Consider the following 22648-nt stretch of genomic DNA (forward strand, 5'->3'; position numbering starts at 1 on the left):
TATTAAGAGTGGTACTCAGTGTTGTGTTGGATTTTCCCCAAACATAAGGCTTTGTATTCAGGACATGAAGTACATTTCTTTGGCAATTTCTTTTGTGCCTTTTTGCAAATCCTCCAAAAGTCTTCGCCTCACTGTGTGTGCAGATGCACTCACACCTGCCTGCTGCCATACCTGAGCAAACTCTGTACTGGTGGTGCCCGATCCCGCAGCTGAATCAACTTTAGGAGACGGTCCTGGCGCTTGCTGGACTTTCTTGGGCGCCCTGAAGCCTTCTTCACAACAATTGAACTGCTCTCCTTGAAGTTCTTGATAATCCGATAAATGGTTGACTTAAGTGCAATCTTACTGGCAGCAATATCCTTGCCTGTGAAGCCTTTTTTGTGCAAAGCAATGATGACGGCACTTGTTTCCTTGCAGGTAACCATGGTTGACAGAGGAAGAACAATGATTCCAAGCACCACCCTCCTTTTGAAGCTTCCAGTCTGTTATTCGAACTCAAATCAGCATGAGAGTGATCTCCAGCATTGTCCTTGTCAACACTCACACACCTGTGTTAACGAGAGAATCACTGACATGATGTCAGCTGGTCCTTTTGTGGCAGGGCTGAAATCCAAATATTTTTGGGGGATTTGCAATTTGCATGGCAAAGAGGGACTTTGCAATTAATCTGATCACTCTTCATAACATTCTGGAGTATATGCTAATATGCTATTTGCCATCATACAACCTGAGGCAGTATACTTTGTGAAAATTAATATTTGTGTCATTCTCAAATATTTTGGCCACAACTGTCTTTTAGCCACAGAGTGATGAGTCCATGCAACTTGTGAAGCAAATTTTTACTCGATTTATTTAGGCTTGCCATAAACAAAAGGGGTTGAATATTTATATATTTTTTAACTAGGCAAGTCAGTTTTAACTTCTTATGGGCAGGTGGGATGTTAACTACAGAATTATCAATATTTAATTTCATAAAATCACAAGTGTAATACATCAAAATAAAGCTTAATTTCTTGTTAATCCAGCCGTTGTGTCAGATTTCAAAAAGGCTTTATGGCGAAAGCACACCATGCGATTATCTGAGGACAGCGCCCCGCATGCAAAAAATATTTCAACCAGGCAGGTGCGACACGAAAGTCAGAAATAGCAATATAAAAAATGCCTTACCTTTGATGATCTTCTTCTGTTGGCACTCCAAAAGGTCCCAGTTACAACACAAATGGTCCTTCTGTTCGATAATGTCCTCCTTTATATCCATAAAAACTCAGTTTAGCTGGCACGATTCCACCCAGTTTCCCTCCATCAAAATGCATACAAAATTATCCCCAAACGTCACTGATAAACTTTTCCAAACAAGTCAAACAACATTTATAAATCAAACCTTATGTACCCTAATACATAAATAAACTATAAAATTTCTCTCCGGTTATTGTCTTTACCGGAGAAAAATACCAAAGAACGCGCTCTCATTCACGCACTTGGAAATACTACAGCCAAAATGGGAGCCACCTAGAAAAACTGCAATTTCTGGCTCATTATTCCAAAAACCAGCCTGAAACTTTCTAAAGACTGACATCTAGTGGAAGCCCTAGGAACTGCAATCTGGGAGGACTTTGCGTTATAATAAAAGTGACATCAATTGAAAATAGTGGTCGGCTGAATTTTTTTAGGGGGGCATGGTTTGTCCTCGGGGTTTCCCCTGCCATATCAGTTATGTTATACTCACAGACATTATTTTAACAGTTTTAGAAACTTTAGAATGTTATGCATATCCTAGCTTCTGGGCCTGAGTAACAGGCAGTTTACTTATCATCCTGACGTGAAAATACTGCCCCCTACCCAAGAGAGGTTAAGAACAAATTCTTATTTTCGATGATGACCTAGGAACAGTGGGTTAACTGCCTTGATCAGGTGCAGAACAACAGATTTTTACCTTGTCAGCTCGGGGGATTCGATCTTGCAACCTTCTGGTTACTAGTCCAACGCTCTAACCACTATGGAGTATTGTGTGACACAAAATCTCATGTTAATCTATTTTAAATTCAGGCTGTAACAGAACAAAATGTAGAAAAAGTCATGGGGTGTGAACACTTTCTGAAGGCTCTGTATTGCATCTGTAGTCTAATAAACTGCATGGTTTCCCCGAGTCTAGTGGGAGGACCACACACACCATATCATTGTGTGATTCCATGTTTACTTCGATATGATGGTTATTATATCAATATTTGCACATAAAGTTGTTTCCACCGCTGTTTTTCACATAACACATTTTACCGACACAAACAAATCCCACCATGTCGAATGAACAAAGTATCTGTTGGCATTTATAAAATTGTACCGAAACCTCCTGTTTCCATCACAGCTGTTTTTTTTTTTTTTATTCGGTATGACTTTACTCGCATAAAAACAGTGGACAGAAACGTGGTGAGTGAATAAGACCAAAATATTCATTGTGAATGACTAGAGATGACAAACCAGTTTCTCTTGCTTCAGAAGCTGCATTGACAGCCAGCTACAGGGAGCTCTGGTTTCACTGGTGCTGCGCAGTTTGCCTATTGTTCTAATCTAAGGCCTAGTCAGAGCCACCGATTGTCTAGTAAACACTACCTTCTCCAGGCCTCCAACCCCTCCCTCCCAGTCCTACCAGAATTAAGACTGAATCCCAGCTGGAGTTGCTCTGACATCCCCATGGTCCTCACAGCTGGATCCACTCATCTTCAGGAGATCGGCTTGGGTGAAGGTGGGGGGGTTGGGAAGGACTAGGGAATGGGTCCAGAAAGGGGGTATTTTTTAATGTCGTCTAATCCGTGGAATCAAAGCATAAACAAGACCCACAGGCCAATCCCCTCCACAGCTTTAACATCCCCACTCCAGCCATGGCCAGCAGGCTGAGGGTGACCAGACAATGCCTGTGTGTGCCCAGACGACCAGATCGATCACTGCTGGATGGATTATTGTGACACCAGGACCGGTCCAGTGGCAGTTTCCAGTGCAGCTTCGATCTTCCCTCAATTGAACCTGTGTGTTGTGGCAGTCGTCCCCAGTCACCCCAATCCCATCCCAGGGGCATTACTAATACTGGGAGACTGGTGGCCAACAGTAAAACAGGAATCCTTCTCCTTTTACATATTTCCATAACTCGAATCATAGTCTCACATGTCAGACTAAAAACATAACACAAGACTTGGTTCTGGGTACCAAGATTACCCAAAATCACAATGGACTAAACCATGTCAACATGTCATATGCATATTCCACACCCACTCCCACCTCTTACCATTTTGATTGGTTTATGCCGGAGGTCGACGTCAGACACGGGGACGTCTTGATCATTGGGGACCACGCCCCTGTTGGCGAGGAGCTGCAGCAGGGTGGCGTTGTCTTTTGGAGCCCCTGACCCCCCCTGGTCCCCCTGCAGCAGACCGTAGGTGCGGCAGTAGTTCAGAGGAGAACAGGAGGCGTGTGACGGGGGGCTTCAGGTGCTCCTGCTCATACTGGTCACAGTAAAAGGGCTCCCGCAACTCCACTGGAACATGCTCTACGGACGGAGAAGAGGGACAAAAACAGTGAGTGAAATAATCATGTTGTGGGAGACGAGTACACGATTAATAGGTCAAACCAGCGCATCAATAGAACGCGTTTCCACTGAGGGAGAAAATACTAAAAAGATACCCATACTGCATCCAATATACATTTGAATTCACAATGCAGCTGTGCTGCTGCATGCAACATTTTGAGTTTCACGGTGCGTCGCTTTCAGATGGTTAAGCATCGCACCTGTACCACCATTACTGTACCTCAATTTCAACTCGCAAAGTTTGTATTTCATTCTCATTTAACTTCTCAAAGTATTGCCATACAGGACTTCACAGCTGCCATTGTTCCAACTGTTAACGACAATGACTTAGTCGTCGTGGAGAGTCGATTCCTTGCACGGCTCCTTATACGTTGACTCCCATTTCTGAGTGTCAAGATTCGATTCCGGTAGGATTCAGTATTTTTGGAACGAAGTACGAAGTTCTTCGAAGTTCGGCAACTAATCGAACACTCGCATCTTTCATAGCATGCTAGCGAGGGACGGAGAATGAAGGGAAGGGCACAGTATAGGCAGTAGGGTCGGGAACGATACTACTATCGTGATACACTACATGACCAAAAGTATGTGGACACCTGCTTGTCGAATATCTCATTCCAAAGTCATGGGCATTAATATGGAGTTGGTCCCTCCTTTGCTGCTATAACAGCAAAGTTTAATCTGCTTCATGTTTACATTTTTGATATGGAAAAAAATATTGGCATCATCCCGGCCCTAATGGGCATGTCGGCTACCAGCCAGACAGAATCAGAACCGTGGACTATTTGCAATCAAAAGCTTTATCTCACAATGGCATACTGTATATCGCAGATTTCTTGGCTTGCCATGTCTCGTAACTTCAGTAAATCAGGGCCTATCATCAATGAATAGGCTAGGATATTGAGATGAGCAAGATGCAAAACAAAGTATCTGTGCATGTGCACAGGTTTGCTTCAAGCTGTTCACAGTGTGGTAGCAAGGGCACCAAAGCTCTTAGTTGTTGCGAAAATTGACCCACTATGCTGTTTACTTTCTGCATTTACAAAAACATTAACAATTATAATTAGGTTTGATTTTTCTTAACATTAAGGATCACAATTTAGTTTTAATGTTTAAAATGTCACACCCTTAATACCAGAGGACTTTAAAAGGAATAGTGTGCCATTTCAGATGCAGCCACAATCTCTCAGCAGTGTGTTGTGGATATAGGTTACACAGAACATCAACGAAAAACACAGTTCAAAGTCCTAACAAGATCATTGACAAAACACAGTTTAAAGTCCTATTGTCAGATAAACACACATTCTGTTTATCTCTTAGTATATAATAGAAACAAACTTAAAGAAGTTGGTGTTTCCTCATCAGTTATACACAGAGTATACAAAACATTAGGAACACTAGCTCTTTCTATGGCATAGCTGTCACCTGGATTCATCCTGGTCAGTCGATGATCCTTTGTTGATATCAATTGTTAAAGCCACTTCAAAATCAGTGCATATGAAGGGGAGGAGACAGGTTAAAGAAGCATTTTTTAAGCCTTGAGACATGGATTGTGTATGTGTGCCATTAAGTGACGAGGTATGTCAGTAGGTGCCAAGCGCACAAGTTTGAGTGTGTCTAGAACTCCGACGCTGCTGGGATTTTTCCTGTGCGTATCAAGAATGGTCCAAACCCAAAGGACATCCAGCCAACTTGACACAGCTTAGGAAAGCATTGAAGTCAACATGGGCCATCATCCCTGTGGAATGCTTTCGACACTTTGTAGAGTCCACGCCCTGACAAATTGAGGCTGATCTGAGGGCAACAGGAGGTGCAACTCAATATTAGGAAGGTGTTCCTAATGTTTTATACACGCAGTGTATAGTGAAGGTATAGCGTTTAGTTACCTTGACAGTACTATGGGCATAGTTAGATATGGATAGGCAATGCTAGGCATCTGCCTAAGTAACTACAATCATCTGAGTGAATGAGCTGAGCAGGGTACATGTGAGTTTGTGTGCGCTTGTCGTGCATTTGTGTGTGTGTGTGGCATGTGTCTCGGTGTTGTTTTTCACAGCAAATCCACCCAGCCAATCATAGGGTCTGCAGGAGTCATAAAGTTACACATATAGGCACGATACACTGGTTACAATTAGATATTTTCTGGGGGCTTGTATCAACTCCTCCCTCCATTTCCCTGTCTAAATGTTCATTCAGCAGTTCAGGTCTCATGGTGAACGTGTCATTCTTCCCCCACGGGAACGATACTGTGGTGCATTCCATTTCCAACCCCACGCGTCAGTCCGTTAGTTGCGTCCCAAATGGCACCCTATTCCCTATATAGTGCACTACCTGGGCCATTTTGGATGCGGACAGTATGGAACCACATCATCAGTCTGGGTCAAGAGGAGCATATGAGAATTACCAGACAGAGCCCTGTGGTATTGATAGATAACCAGGGTTGTGTTCATTAGGCTTCAATTGGCCTATCAATTAAGAAAAGCTCAATTTCATTTGCCATTGTGTGCCCCGATGAACACGACCCCAGTGTTTTATTTTTAGCTGAAGGCAGTCTCTGTGGGAAATTATCTTTAAGGTGACTTGTTGGGGATTAATCAGAATAGTTGGGTAACATAGATAAGATGTTTTATTTTCATTATATGCTTGTGAGTTACTTATCATTTAGAATGTATCTTGTTGTACTATAGTGGTGGCCATTTGCAGTTATCTTTTCCTGTCCTGGGTTCAGTTACTTGGGCCGCAGAGAGGGGAGAGGTCAGGCTTGTCTTCATATGTAAACATATCTTTTAAACCATGTGAAGGGATGATTGAGGGGGAACCAATTATCTCTTGGTCCACAATGTCTGTGTGCCAGTCACTGTTGATGCCTGTTGATGAGGTTTTGTTTTATGGTCCTGAGTGGTACCAAGAGCGAGATAAGAACATAGTTTAGGAGACAAAGCTGAACGATAATTTATAGCCAATGCTGTTTGGCTATGTGTTTCTTTACTATAAAGGATCTCAGTTGCAATGTGTAAGCACTCTCAGAGAATTAATTTATAGACACTGAATTAATCTGGGAGTCACAGGGTTGTGATGGAGCTCATATAATTAAAGATAGACTTTATGATAACTCTGACTTGTGTGTGGTTTGCTCTCATGATTTGGTAAATACAGGACATTTCCACTACAGACTTCTGGACAGACCCTAACCCTAAGCTTTGTGGCACATTTCTTTCAGAGCAGCTAGGACAAGAAAGTAACCTGAACCTAGTTAAAGGGCAAACCAAAACACTTGCTGCATCCCAAATGGCACCATATTCCCTTTATAGTGCACTACTTTTGAGTAGCTCTGGTCAAAAGTACTGCATTATAAGGGGAATAGGGTGCCATTTGGGGCAGACACACGGTTTCCACCTCAATGGAGCACACAGCACCATGTAGGAAACTGAATACAAACATGAATCTGAAAACCCACATCCGACACACCCTCTTAACTGGTTTAGCGGTATTCAGAGTGGATGAGACTAGGGGGGCGCAGTGGTCTAAGGCACTGCACCGCAGTGCTAGCTGTGCCACTAGAGATCCTGGTTCAAGTCCAGGAGACCCATGGGGCGGCGCACAATTGGGCCAGCGTCGTCCGGGTTAGGGGCCGGGCGCAATGCACGCTGACACGATCGCCAGGTGTACGGTGTCTCCTCCGACACATTGGTGCGGCTGGCTTCCGGGTTAAGCGGGCATTGTGTCAAGAAGCAGAGGCTTGGTTGGGTTGTGTTGTGTTTCGGAGGACGCGCGGCTCTCGGCCTATGCCTCTCCCGAGTCCGTAGAGAGAGATATATATATATATATTTTTTTTTTTTTTTTTAAAGACTAGGGCTGTTACGGTGACCCTATTACCGCCACACCGGCGGTCAAATTAGTCAAATTGTAGTCAAATTCCACGAGACCACGATAATTAGGCTTCTACAAGGTCTGATGCTGCTGATGGTCATACATAGCCTACTAAACTTGCTAACTGCCTGGTACTCAGCACTCCATTGTCCCTCTAATCACTCTGACATCAATGCAAATGTAATCGAAAATCTAATCAAACACTTCATGGAGCCCATGAGCTCATGTTGCGCAACATTTCTATAGGCTATGCAGTTGTGAGAGAAAATAGACTGATGGCCTCTAGTAAAAATAGGAGGATTCCCCCATCAGGTTTCTATAGGCTAGGCCTACTATATTTATTTCTCCTCTTTCCTAATATTAAGCGCATTGCTTCTCTTTACAACAGGAGTGTAGCCTGGCTGGCATGAAAATGAATCACGGGAAAAGTGTCCTCCATTCTCTATTTAAGTTCATAGATGTCATGTATTTTTTCCCCCTGCCCCTATTTCGAGACAGGTGCATGATAATGGTCCATTCTAAATCAAAACAAATTTCACATATATTATTTAGTATATGTAAAGACAAGATTAAAATAAGAACAGTCTGATGGGTGACAACATTAGCCTGTCACTTGTGAATTATATATTATCACTTATGAATGATGCCCAGCTTGGGTGCAGTAAGGCAAGAAACAGCACATGCCTATTTTTTTGCACATTTTTCAAATCATAGTCGCACACCTCATGTAGCCTAGCCAATTGGTCTATATGTTTTATTAAGGTTTGTATCAGAACTAAAAAGTGGCCAAATAACTTATTAAATTAAGCACATTCATCTGCTTTACAACAGCTTAACTGGCATGATTTCAAGTTTGATGAAAATAATTTGCACCATAAAAATGCACCTTTATAATAAAGCATAACATTTTCCCTTTTGGTCCCTTTTGAGAATGGTGTTTTCCTGCTAATTGATTGCATTATGGAACATTCGCCCTTATAGCCTACTGCCATGTGCGCATTGCTGCGCTTGGGTGAAGAAATAGCCTAATAGTTTATCAACATTTTAAGCGGAACATTCTGATCTGTTGCATCAGCCTCATTGCATAAAAAAAGTTACAAGTTTTAGGGATGGTAGTGGTAGTGCTAATTTGGGATCTATCGCATCCCACAATTGTCCCAGAATATGTTTGGAATATTACTTTCTCACACAGAGAATAGGTCAACTATTGTACTATGGCGGATAGTAGATTGATATACAGTGGGGCAAAAAAGTATTTAGTCAGCCACCAATTGTGCAAGTTCTCCCACTTAAAAAGATGAGAGGCCTGTAATTTTCATCATAAGTACACTTCAAGTATGACAGACAAAATGAGAAAAAAAATCCAGAAAATCACATTGTAGGATTTTTTGTGAATTTATTTGCAAATTATGGTGGAAAATAAGTATTTGGTCAATAACAAAAGTTTATCAATACTTTGTTATATACCCTTTGTTGGCAATGACAGAGGTCAAACATTTTCTGTAAGTCTTCACAAGGTTTTCACAAACTGCTGCTGGTATTTTGGCCCATTCCTCCATGCAGATCTCCTCTAGAGCAGTGATGTTTTGGGGTTGTTGCTGGGCAACACGGACTTTCAACTCCCTCCAAAGATTTTCTACGGGGTTGAGATCTGGAGACTGGCTAGGCCACTCCAGGACCTTGAAATGCTTCTTACGAAGCCACTCCTTCGTTGCCCGGGCGGTGTGTTTGGGATCATTGTCATGCTGAAAGACCCAGCCACATTTCATCTTCAATGCCCTTGCTGAGGTAAGGAGGTTTTCACTCAAAATCTCACGATACATGGCCCCATTCATTCTTTCCTTTACACGGATCAGTCGTCCTGGTCCCTTTGCAGAAAAACAGCCCCAAAGCATGATGTTTTCACCCCCATGCTTCACAGTAGGTATGGTGTTCTTTGGACGCAACTCAGCATTCCTTGTCCTCCAAACACGGCGAGTTGAGTTTTTACCAAAAAGTCATTCTCCCAATCTTCTTCTGGATCATCCAAATGCTCTATAGCAAACTTCAGACGGGCCTGGAAATGTACTGGCTTAAGCAGTGGGACATGTCTGGCACTGCAGGATTTGAGTCCCTGGCGGCGTAGTGTGCTACTGATGGTAGGCTTTGTTACTTTGGTCCCAGCTCTCTGCAGGTCATTCACTAGGTCCCCCCCGTGTGGTTCTGGGATTTTTGCTCACCGTTCTTGTGATCATTTTGACCCCGCGGGGTGAGATCTTGCGTGGAGCCCCAGATCGAGGGAGATTATCAGTGGTCTTGTATGTCTTCCATTTCCTAATAATTGCTCCCACAGTTGATTTCTTCAAACCAAGCTGCTTACCTATTGCAGATTCAGTCTTCCCAGCCTGGTGCAGGTCTACAATTTTGTTTCTGATGTCCTTTGACAGCTCTTTGGTCTTGGCCATAGTGGAGTTTGGAGTGTGACTGTTTGAGGTTGTGGATAGGTGTCTTTTATACTGATAACAAGTTCAAACAGGTGCCATTAATACAGGTAACGAGTGGAGGACAGAGGAGCCTCTTAAAGAAGAAGTTACAGGTCTGTGAGAGCCAGAAATCTTGCTTGTTTGTAGGTGACCAATCTACTATCCCCCATAGTACAAAAGTTGATAGGCTAGTGCTTTTGCTGTTTGTAAGGCCTACTCATCTTGTAGGCTGACGAAAACTAAATGTGGACAGTTCTTCCAATATCTTAAATGTACACCTCGGAATTGGAGAAGGACATATGCCGGATGTTTTAAGGGGTATTACAGCCACACAAAGGGGATGCAGCTGGGAAATTCGAGGCATAATCAAGTGCTTGTCAAATTGTGAATGAGAGACTGATGAAGTGTGAAAAGCCTGCGCAAATAAAGCAGAGCTCATGACTTTTTCATGCAAATCTTCATTAATCGCATCATGCAGCCTTAGAATGTATTAAAAAATAAAACATATAGCCCAACCTTTGTATCACAACTAAAGTTACATAAATAACTCTAAATTAAGCAAATAGGAGTACATGTTTCGTTGTTAACAGCTCAACACAGAATAGCCGCATGTGCGCACTCCCTCAAATCGTTTGGAGAAAATATACTTTCCATTTTATTCAGCTATGTTCAATTGTATTCTTCATATATTCTTATATAAAATAAATTATATAAAATAATGGCATGGGGGGGATAGGAGGGACCCCATGTGCGACTGACGTGTTTTCCGTTTGCTCCCGTGGTATTCTTAAAGTTTGTGAATTTTGCAGCAGAACCTATTTATTTTCAAATATTAACTTGGTGATCCCTTTCCGTAAAAACCAAGACTACTTTGCTTCCGAATGTCAGCATGTCGACCAAACATAAGGCCAAAAGCATGACTGAGAAAACCCGGCCTACAAAACCCGCTCTCATCACCGCCCTCTCTTGAGTCTGAGGGCCCGGGGACGCACACTTTACCCGGGGGGTGCGGCTTGGCCTGGCGTCGCTGAAATGAACATTCAAGGCCATCAAACTACTATGCTCTGAGATAGTTGAAATGAAAACACAGATGGTTGCTACGATTGAGGCCAGAATACAGGAGGTTTCTGATACTTTAAAAGCAGATTTAACCATCCTGCGGAACGAGACTGTGCCAACAATCACATTACTCAAAACAACAGCTGCATCACACACAACGATTGCAGCACTGGAGACCTCCGCTACTAATGTCTCCGACTTAACTACATCCCTGGAGGCTGAAGTTAAACGCCTAGCTGCGGATATGAAAAAGGTGAAGGAGAGCTGTGTGAGTTTAGAGGGATTCTCTCGCCGCAATAATCTGAGACTTGTATCGGTCCCAGAGTCAGCGGAAATGCACCGCGCCACGGATTTAGTTTCAGGGCTGCTGAAGGATGTTCTTGCCTTAGATGAAAAGCCCCTGATTGATCGTGCCCACCGGTCGTTGCGCCCAAAGCCCCGGGATGGGGAGAGGCCCCGTGACATAATTCTTCGAGTGCACTTTTTTCATGAGAAGATGGAGATCCTCCGACGAGCCCGCAATACCACACTGAGCTTTCAAGGACAGAGCTTCTCCATCTACCAGAACTACTCCCCCACTGTTTCCTGGCAGCGCACAGCTTGTGGACAGGCCAAACGAGTACTTCGGGACCATCCAAGTGTGAAGTATGGACTGCGATTCCCGGCCCGTTTATGGCTCTCATGAGGGTAAAGACTACACATTTGAATCTCCGGATGAGGCTATGGCTCACATTCAACGTCACATCAAGAAGTCTTGAACATGCTCACAGTTCAGCAACTGTTGCTTGCAAACTGTGGATAGTAAGTAACCCACCTGTGGTACAATTATGTTTAGATATAACAGGCTAGTCTTGTATAGTTGGTGAAACCATTCAGGCTTATTTGATGTGATCTAATGTTTTGATCATCTAGTGTGCGTGCCTTACAAGCATTCAGTCATTTTAATTTAATTGTATTAAGGTTTTACTTAACTCCTGTGTTTCTAGGCTGTCTCGATCACCTATTCCGTTTGTTTACACAGTGTCTCAAAATATTTTTGGTTATTTGTTTACTACATCCGTTTGCATTGACCCAGTAAACAGTAAATGTCTCCCGAGGCTACACGGTTTTTGGGGTCTCACTTCAATTTTTAAAAATTTGAGTGTCATTTACGCCCAGCAAACGTTTAACGTTGCGCACACGCAGTTTTTTGGTATTGTTTGTAAGCTGTCTCAGTCAACTAGACTACTATTATAATTACTATTATTTTTGATTGTCTTACTACGATTTCCTTACTTCAAATTAGATTTTTGGCTGAGAGCCTTTATACATTTTACTTATTTTCTCTCTCAATGCCTGTTATAAGACTGGGAATATAATTATATACATCTACAAGTGGTGCTTTTGTCATTCCGTTTGCACAAGGGATTCGCCTTTTTTTAATTTGAAAAAAAAAACATAAAAATCGTTCATTTTGCTTCTTGATCCACTAACAAAACGCAACTTTCAAGAGCGGGACTGTGGGTTTAGGTTTAAGACCGCACTCTCACAGACATACTCTGCGAAGAGAACATGTTCTATTTAGGCTTGTACCTCATTTGGGGAGGTATTGTCTGGGATGGGGGGAGGGGGTGGGGGGGCAGGTTGAATTGTTCAGTTCTAATGTTGTCATTCTGTCTTTTTAGTTTTTTTTCTGTACTTTTTCCAAACATCTACCACTGTACATTATTACTCTGAGACAAGTTATTCTGGGGGTTTTGGGCACTCATTGCTTTTCCATTCTATGCTCTAATGACAGGGATGAATAACGGGAATGCCAGAGGGGCCGAAATAATGTGATAAAGTACATTTCATGGAACACCAAAGGGGTTAATAACCCGGTGAAGCGTAAGAGGGTGTTGACACATTTAAAGGGTTTGAATGCAAATATTGTATTTCTACAAGAGACTCACTTGAGGACTGGTGAGCATTTTAGGATGTGTAAGGACTGGGTTGGTCAAGTGTTCCACTCAAACTTTCATAGTAAATCAAGAGGTGCTGCTATTCTGGTTGATAAAGCTACTCCCTTTGTAGCTTCTGAGGTTATTGCTGATCCTAAGGGACGATACGTCATAGTAACTGGTTTTCTAACCCTCTTGTTTTGGCTAGTGTTTGTGCTCCCAATTGGAATGACAAGTTTAATTTCTTCCTTTCTGTCTGCAATTCCCAATTTAGATTCTCATTCTTGTTGATTTTAGGGGGGGATTTCAACTGTAAAGTGTCCCCAGTTCTTGACAAGTCCTCACAAACAAATACAGGCCCATCTAAATGTGCCCTACTTATTCAATCCTTTCTTCAGAAATATGCTATGTTTGAGGCCTGGCGTTTCCTACATCCTACAGATAGACAGTAATTCCTTTTATTCTCATGTTCATCAAACATACTCCCGGATTGATTACTTCTTTTTGGACAAAAAAAACTTCTGCCCAACCTTCGGCAGTGTACTTACGAGAGTATTGTTATCTCTGACCATTCACCATTAGTGCTTGAACTAGAGTTTCCCCAACGACCTCCTATGTGTTATCAATGGCGTCTCAACCCCATTTTACTCTCAGATAAGGAGTTTGTCAATTTCATTTCTTCTGAATTCACCTTATTCCTAGAAACTAATTCAACACCAGGTATGTCCTGCTCTACCATATGGGAGTCTCTCAAAGCACACCTACGTGGCCAAATTATTTCTTACACAGCCAACCAAAACAGAGTTTGCTCTCAGCGACTTCGGGACCTGAGCGAGTCCATAGCCACATTGGATAACGTTCTTTGCTTCACGGAAACGTGGCTTACTGGAGAGACGCTATCCGAAGCGGTGCAGCCAACAGGTTTCTCCACGCGTCGCGCAGACAGGAAAAAACATCTTTCTGGTAAAAAGAGGGGCGGGGGCGTATGCCTTATGACTAACGTGACATGGTGCGATGAAAGAAACATACAGGAACTCAAATCCTTCTGTTCACCTGACGCTGAGGTCTGTCCAACGCTGGTCCGACCAAGCTGACTCCACACTCCAAGACTGCTTCCATCACGTGGACTGGGAGATGTTTCGTATTGCGTCAGATAACAACATTGACGAATACGCTGATTCGGTGTGCGAGTTCATTAGAACGTGCGTTGAAGATGTCGTTCCCATAGCAACGATTAAAACATTCCCTAACCAGAAACCGTGGATTGATGGCAGCATTCGTGTGAAACTGAAAGCGCGAACCACTGCTTTTAATCAGGGCAAGGTGTCTGGTAACATGACCGAATACAAACAGTGCAGCTATTCCCTCCGCAAGGCTATCAAACAAGCTAAGCGCCAGTACAGAGACAAAGTAGAATCTCAATTCAACGGCTCAGACACAAGAGGCATGTGGCAGGGTCTACAGTCAATCACGGACTACAGGAAGAAACCCAGCCCAGTCACGGACCAGGATGTCTTGCTCCCAGGCAGACTAAATAACTTTTTTGCCCGCTTTGAGGACAATACAGTGCCACTGACACGGCCTGCAACGAAAACATGCGGTCTCTCCTTCACTGCAGCCGAGGTGAGTAAGACATTTAAACGTGTTAACCCTCGCAAGGCTGCAGGCCCAGATGGCATCCCCAGCCGCGCCCTCAGAGCATGCGCAGACCAGCTGGCCGGTGTGTTTACGGACATATTCAATCAATCCCTATACCAGTCTGCTGTTCCCACATGCTTCAAGAGGGCCACCATTGTTCCTGTTCCCAAGAAAGCTAAGGTAACTGAGCTAAATGACTACCGCCCCGTAGCACTCACATCCGTCATCATGAAGTGCTTTGAGAGACTTGTCAAGGACCATATCACCTCCACCCTACCTGACACCCTAGACCCACTCCAATTTGCTTACCGCCCAAATAGGTCCACAGACGATGCAATCTCAACCACACTGCACACTGCCCTAACCCATCTGGACAAGAGGAATACCTATGTGAGAATGCTGTTCATCGACTACAGCTCGGCATTCAACACCATAGTACCCTCCAAGCTCGTCATCAAGCTCGAGACCCTGGGTCTCGACCCCGCCCTGTGCAACTGGGTACTGGACTTCCTGACGGGCCGCCCCCAGGTGGTGAGGGTAGGCAACAACATCTCCTCCCCGCTGATCCTCAACACTGGGGCCCCACAAGGTTGCGTTCTGAGCCCTCTCCTGTACTCCCTGTTCACCCACGACTGCGTGGCCACGCACGCCTCCAACTCAATCATCAAGTTTGCGGACGACACAACAGTGGTAGGCTTGATTACCAACAACGATGAGACGGCCTACAGGGAGGAGGTGAGGGCCCTCGGAGTGTGGTGTCAGGAAAACAACCTCACACTCAACGTCAACAAAACTAAGGAGATGATTGTGGACTTCAGGAAACAGCAGAGGGAACACCCCCCTATCCACATCGATGGAACAGTAGTGGAGAGGGTAGCAAGTTTTAAGTTCCTCGGCATACACATCACAGACAAACTGAATTGGTCCACTCACACAGACAGCATTGTGAAGAAGGCGCAGTAGCGCCTCTTCAACCTCAGGAGGCTGAAGAAATTCGGCTTGTCACCAAAAGCACTCACAAACTTCTACAGATGCACAATCGAGAGCATCCTGGCGGGCTGTATCACCGCCTGGTATGGCAACTGCACCGCCCTCAACCGTAAGGCTCTCCAGAGGGTAGTGAGGTCTGCACAACGCATCACCGGGGGCAAACTACCTGCCCTCCAGGACACCTACACCACCCGATGTCACAGGAAGGCCATAAAGATCATCAAGGACATCAACCACCCGAGCCACTGCCTGTTCACCCCGCTATCATCCAGAAGGCGAGGTCAGTACAGGTGCATCAAAGCTGGGACCGAGAGACTGAAAAACAGCTTCTATCTCAAGGCCATCAGACTGTTAAACAGCCACCACTAACACTGAGTGGCTGCTGCCAACACACTGACACTGACTCAACTCCAGCCACTTTAATAATGGGAATTGATGGGAAATGATGTAAATATATCACTAGCCACTTTAAACAATGCTACCTTATATAATGTTACTTACCCTACATTATTCATCTCATATGCATACGTATATACTGTACTCTATATCATCGACGGTATCCTTATGTAATACATGTATCACTAGCCACTTAATACTATACTATGCCACTTTGTTTACATACTCATCTCATTTGTACATACTGTACCCGATACCATCTACTGTATCTTGCCTATGCTGCTCTGTACCATCACTCATTCATATATCCTTATGTACATATTCTTTATCCCCTTACACTGTGTACAAGACAGTAGTTTTGGAATTGTTAGTTAGATTACTTGTTATTACTGCATTGTCGGAACTAGAAGCACAAGCATTTCGCTACACTCGCATTAACATCTGCTAACCATGTGTATGTGACAAATAAAATTTGATTTGATTTGATTTGAATTCACCTTATTCCTAGAAACTAATTCAACACCAGGTATGTCCTGCTCTACCATATGGGAGTCTCTCAAAGCACACCTACGTGGCCAAATTATTTCTTACACAGCCAACCAAAACAGAGTTTGCTCTCAGCGACTTCGGGACCTGAGCGAGTCCATAGCCACATTGGATGAGAAGTATGCTACGGATCCTTCCTCTGATCTGCATAAAGAGCGTCAACTACTCCAATCTGAATTCGATGAGCTTTCTACCAGGCAAGCTGAACAGTTACTCTTGCAAGCTCGATACAAAGTCTATGAACAAGGCGACAAGGCCAGTAAACTCCTTCCGCATCAGATCCGTAAATCTGAGGCCTCACGTTTAATCCCACAAATAAGGACCCCGTCTGGTGCCACCACAGTTTTTACATAAAGAGATCAATGATCAATTTAAACAATTTTACTCTGCGCTATACATCTCTGAATCCCCTCAAGACCATTTCCTGATTGACTCCTTCTTTAATGGCTTGAATATGCCTTCAATTGATACAGACTCCCATGACTGTCTAGAAGAAGAATTTACGCTTGAGGAGATTGCAACAGCAGTGACCGCAATGAAAAGTGGTAAATCACCAGGTCCGGACGGTTTTCCAACCGAATTTTACAGGACGTTTTCTGGTCTGCTTTGCCCATTCTTGTCTAGACTATTTGCAGAGTGCATAATACTTCAAAGCTACCGCCTAGTCTTTATCAGGCTTTAATTTCATTACTATTAAAGAAAAATAAAGACCCCCTGGAATGTGGATCCTATCACCCAATCTCACTTTTAAACTGTGATTACAAAATCCTAGCTAAGCTTTTAGCCATCCGCATGGAAGGCTTGCTGCACCAAGTAATACACCCTGACCAGACTGGCTTTGTGAGAAATAGGCATTTATTTTTCAATATTAGGCGCCTTATGAATATACTGTACTCCCCAGCGTCGGGGGACCCGGAGGTGGTGGTCTCACTTGATGCCGAAAAAGCGTTTGACCGCGTTGAGTGGGATTACCTAACAGCTGCCCTTTATAGATTTAGCTTTGGCCCCAAATTCATTGCGTGGATAAAGATGATTTATTTTTCCCCCATGGCTTCGGTACGGACTAATAACTTGTCCTCTGACTATTTTCCCTTGCATCGCGGATCCATATAGGGTTGTCTACTCTCCCCCTTGTTGTTTGCTTTGGCAATCGAGCCTCTCGCCATTGCACTACGCTCTAATGATGCCATTCAAGGTATAATCAGGGCGGGCTGGGAGCAGAAAGTCTCGCTATATGCTGACGACCACCTATTGTTTATTTATAACCCTGATACCTCATTGTCACGTGCCCTATCTGTTCTCAAAAAGTTTGGATCAATCTCAGGGTACAAGCTGAATCTAGGCAAGAGTGAGCTTTTTCCGGTAAACAAGCCTGCTTTAAAGTGCTCTTTTACAAGTTCTCAGTTTAGGATTGTCCGGGATCAATTCACCTACTTGGGAGTAAAAGTGACAAGGAAATATTCTAAATTTGTTTCAGGAAAACCTTGTTGCTCTAGCATACCTTAAGGGAACATTTTGACATTTCGTGTATGGTTAGTGAGAAAGTCCATATTGCAAATGTACGGTCCCTTACTAGACGTCCGAAAACGTTTGTAAAATTTGCGGTCGGCGTCGGGCCGTGCGGTAGGGCCGGACCTACCGGGAAGTCATCGAATGAACTTTGTCGGACATTCGGTTTCCGTTTTATAAAATAAACAAGTTTTGGACCATTTTTTCCGCTATCCCGGAAATTCCCACAAGAGGGCATAAGGAATCATATGGCAATTTGACAAAACATCACGAATCACGACAGGGCCTTATTTTTGCATCACGAAAATGACGACATTTAGAAATGTCCCAGAGTCGCAAGACTAGGTGCATTGCGAATATAGACAGACCCCAACGTTTTTCTCGGACACCAAATGACCTATCGAGCCGAAACTTGGGATTCGGGGTCGCCTCAGCTAGGCCGACACATAACATAAGAAATGGACCCGCAACTAGAACGTAACTACGTGTATGTTTTTTTTATGGTTTGAACCGAAGGCGTTGTGAATTTTGGGCCAGCTCTGAAGTATGTAATAGTTGGCTACTAAACGAGTTGGAAAAAGTGGGTTTGGTGTCAGTTTGTATCAGTTTGGTGTCAGAATGATATCTAATTGACTGATGGACTCTTGTCCACTTGACGCTTGTCCATTTGCAATATGTTTAAACAGTGAGGTACCATCACCAAAAGTGACATTCTGAAATCTACCCTAACGAGCGATTGAGATGAACCAGAATCACTGCAAAGCCATCCCGAGTTCATCGGGCCAGTCAATTTCACATTCCTGCAGGATTTTTATAGCATGACAAATTTGTGATGGTACCTGCCCATTAAAATATATTGCAAATGAACAGTGACTTTGAAAAAGTAAGGAAACATAAACAAATGGACATAATGAAATCACCATTTTTTTATTTTTGGGTTACCAGTTGCACAACAATGCACGTGCATTTGCAATATGATTCTATAGTGAAAAAACATCACCAAATGGACATTCTGAAATCAACCCAAACGAGCAATTGAGATGAACCAGAATCACTGCAAAGCCATCCCGAGTTCATCCGGCCAGTCAATTTCACATTCCTGCAGGATTTTTATAGCATGACAAATTTGTGATGGTACCTGCCCATTGAAACATATTGCAAATGCACAGTGACTTTGAAAAAGTAAGAAAACACAAACAAATGGACATAATGAAATCATGAAAACAATGCGTATCCATCGTCATATTTTAAACTGTCCATAAAGCACTCAAGGATGGCCCCACTGATAGAGGGCCGTAGTAGGGTACTCCCATAGCGGGCATGGACAATAGTAGTCCCAGTAAATGCATTTAAAACAGTATTTTAATTTTTGGGTTACCAGATGCACATTTCAGATCACCAGTTGCACGGAGGAAAATCACAATCTGCATCCATCGTCATATTTTAAACTGTCCATAAAGCACTCAGGACGGCCCCCATGGATCGAGGGACGTAGTAGGGTACTCCCATAGCGGGCATGGACAATAGGAGTCCCGGTAAATGCATTTACAACCATATTTTTGATTTTTGGGTTACCAGTTGCACAACAATGCACGTGCATTTGCAATATGATTCTATAGTGAAAAAACATCACCAAAGTGACATTCTGAAATCAACCCTAACGAGCGATTGAGATGAACCAGAATCACTGCAAAGCCATCCCGAGTTCATCGGGCCAGTCAATTTCACATTCCTGCAGGATTTTTATAGCATGACAAATTCGTAATGGTAAATGCCCATTGAAACATATTGCAAATGCACGTGCATTTGCAATATGATTCTATAGTGAAAAAACATCACCAAATGGACATGATGAAATCAACACAACGAGTGATGGAAATGAAGAACTATCACTGCCCGGCCATCCCGAGTTCATCAGTTCAGTCAATTTTGGCCCCCCCAAAAATTTACTTTTGACTTTGACTTTTGACTTCCTATGAAATCATATTGCAAATGGACAAAACATATGCCTTATGCACAAGTAAAACAAACAAAAAAATTATGATAATACAAGTTGACAAAAGTATAGTTTGAGCAAAGTATAGTTTGAATTTTGAGCATGCCAAATTCGTGATGGTACATGCCCATTGAACCATATTGCAAATGCACAGTGACTTTGCAAAAGTAAGAAAACATAAACAAATGGACATAATGAAATCACCATATTTTTATTTTTGGGTTACCAGTTGCACAACAATGCACGCGCATTTGCAATATGATTCAATGGTGAAAAAAACATCACCAAATGGACATGATGAAATCAACACAACGAGTGATGGAAATGAACAACTATCACTGCCCGGCCATCCCGAGTTCATCAGTTCAGTCAATTTTGGCCCCCCAAAAATTGACTTTTGACTTCCTATGAAATCATATTGCACAAGTTTAAAAAATAAATATGCTAATAACATTTTACAAAAGTATATTCATACAGTTCTTACACATGATTAATTGTCTTAAAATCGAAACAATTTCGAAAAACGGTCCAGAAAGCACTTTTTTTAGTTTTTAAAGTTTTTAAAATAAAATCACATTTTCAACTTTTGACTTCCTATTAAATCATATTGCAAATGGACAAAACATATGCCTTATGCACAAGTAAAAAATAAATAAAAAAATAATGATAATAAAATACGAATAAAGTATGTTGATACAGTTCTTATACGTGTGTAATTGACAAAATTCGAAATAATTTTGAAAAACGGTCCAGAAAGCACTTTAAGGGTGTGTGAAGTTTTTTACCAAATTTTGACATTTTTTACTTTTGACTTCCTATGAAATCATATTCCAAATGGACAAAACATATGCCTTATGCGCATGTAATTTTAAAAAAAAACAATTATGATAACAAAATTGGACAAAAGTATATTCATACTGTTCTTACACGTGTAATTGACAAAAAAAATCGAAAGAATTTCGAAAAACGGTCCAGAAAGCACTTTAAGGGGTGATAAGTTTTTGACAAAAAAATCATTTTTTCAAAATTTTGCTTTTGGATGTTGACTTGGGTTGCATTTCCAATATGAAAAACCCCGGTGGAGCGCACTCGCCCCCTGTTGGATTTTTGAAGTGTTACAACTGGCAATTGCCATATGGCATTTGCAATACACTTTGCACGAATCAACGCCACATTGGGTGGTATTGGACATCGTGTATATGGTTTGTCCAATGCCAATATGTTGCCATTCATTTTTGTCCATTTCAGGGGGGTATTCCCTTACATCTTTTACTTTTTGGAATTCGCTACCCCTTTCTTTTATCGGAAGGATTCATGTCATTAAAATGAATGTGTTGCCCAAATTTTTATATTTATTTCAATGTTTACCCATTTTTATTCCAAAATCTTTTTTTATTTCACTGGATCAAACATTCATGCATTTTATTTGGGATGGCAAAGTACCACGGATTGGTATTAAACATTTACAGAAGCCTAGGTCATTGGGGGGTTTAGCTCTACCAAATTTTCAGACATACTACTGGGCTGCAAATTTCAGAGCCCTTCTGTTACTGGCTGCAGACTGATCCTACTGGCCCTAGACCACTCTAGGTCCAGATGGAGTCTGAATCGTGTAAACCTGCAGCACTTTCCTCTGTGTTGTGCTCGTCTCTCCCAGTGTCCCTAGGCAAAAGGTGTGTCAACCCAATTGTAAAGCAGTCTCTTGAAATCAGTTCTGTTTAGCCTTTAGCCTCCGAGGCTTTTCTCTATCAGGCCCAATCAATCAGAACATTTTATTTCCTCCATCTTTGAATGATGGGGCTTTTGGCATTTGACACTCACTAGGCCTCTCCTCACTAGCCCAATTATTCTTTGATGATACATGTTCCTCTTTTTCTCAGCTGCAGGAAAAGTTAAAACTCCCCCAATCCTTTTTCCGCTATCTCCAGGCTAGAAACTTTGTCAGAGCTAACACACCTGGATTTCCCAATAGGCCTGCGAATACAGCTACAGAGAGCATCTTGGAGTTGAACAAGCTTCCTAGGGGTGCAATTTCAGATGTATATGCAATCATTCATGACTTACAGAACCCTTCTTTGGTGCCTTTAAAGACTCGAAGGGAAAAGGATTTGGGGGAGGAACTTGGGGAAGACGCCTGGGAATCTGTGCTGCACAGATCAGAGAAGATTGAAGGATAAAGGGAGTCACCCGACCATGTTGTTGTTTTATCATTACGGTTCCTTGAAATAAGTTAATGGTTATATTTAGGGGACACAATAGCATGGGATAGTTTTCCCAAAAACAACATTCCATATACCTCTCTCCAGCTTTCTGTACTTTCACTGACTTCACAACTACAATGTTTTGCAACAGAAAACAAAACAATCTGTGCTCTTATGGGACAAGTCATGTAGTACCACTCTGTTTCTCAAAAGGTTTTCTCCCAACTGAACACAACCCTGGTGTAGAATACTAGTGTGTCAAACAGAGGAAGATTACAATGGGGTGTGAATGTTCCATTGTGTTTAAACCACAGGGCATTGTTAGCCATATAAACATTTCAGGCAAACTGACTGACCAAGTGAGGGAGGTTAAACTACGGGTGCATCTCAATAGTCTTAAGCAGTTGACCTTCTCGTCTCCTTTCTCTCATCCACTCTGATTCAAAAGAACTGGACTGATGGAAGGAAACACATTGACCCGCCAAGTT

The 22648-nt window shown here is 42.6% G+C and overlaps 1 protein-coding gene across 1 annotated transcript in view; it reads right to left on the bottom strand.

The window, feature by feature from the left end:
• The window catches only part of LOC110485138 (calmodulin-regulated spectrin-associated protein 3), a 75002-nt gene that overhangs the window by 49334 nt on the left and 3020 nt on the right, over window positions 1-22648 (bottom strand). The window contains 2 exon segments of the mRNA XM_090196160.1: window positions 3278-3452; window positions 3454-3538. Coding sequence (XP_090052286.1) covers window positions 3278-3452; window positions 3454-3538 — 260 coding nt within the window.

Source organism: Oncorhynchus mykiss, chromosome 13, assembly GCF_057628025.1.
Source record: "Oncorhynchus mykiss isolate SJ-2025 chromosome 13, ASM5762802v1, whole genome shotgun sequence".
NCBI lineage: Eukaryota > Metazoa > Chordata > Actinopteri > Salmoniformes > Salmonidae > Oncorhynchus > Oncorhynchus mykiss.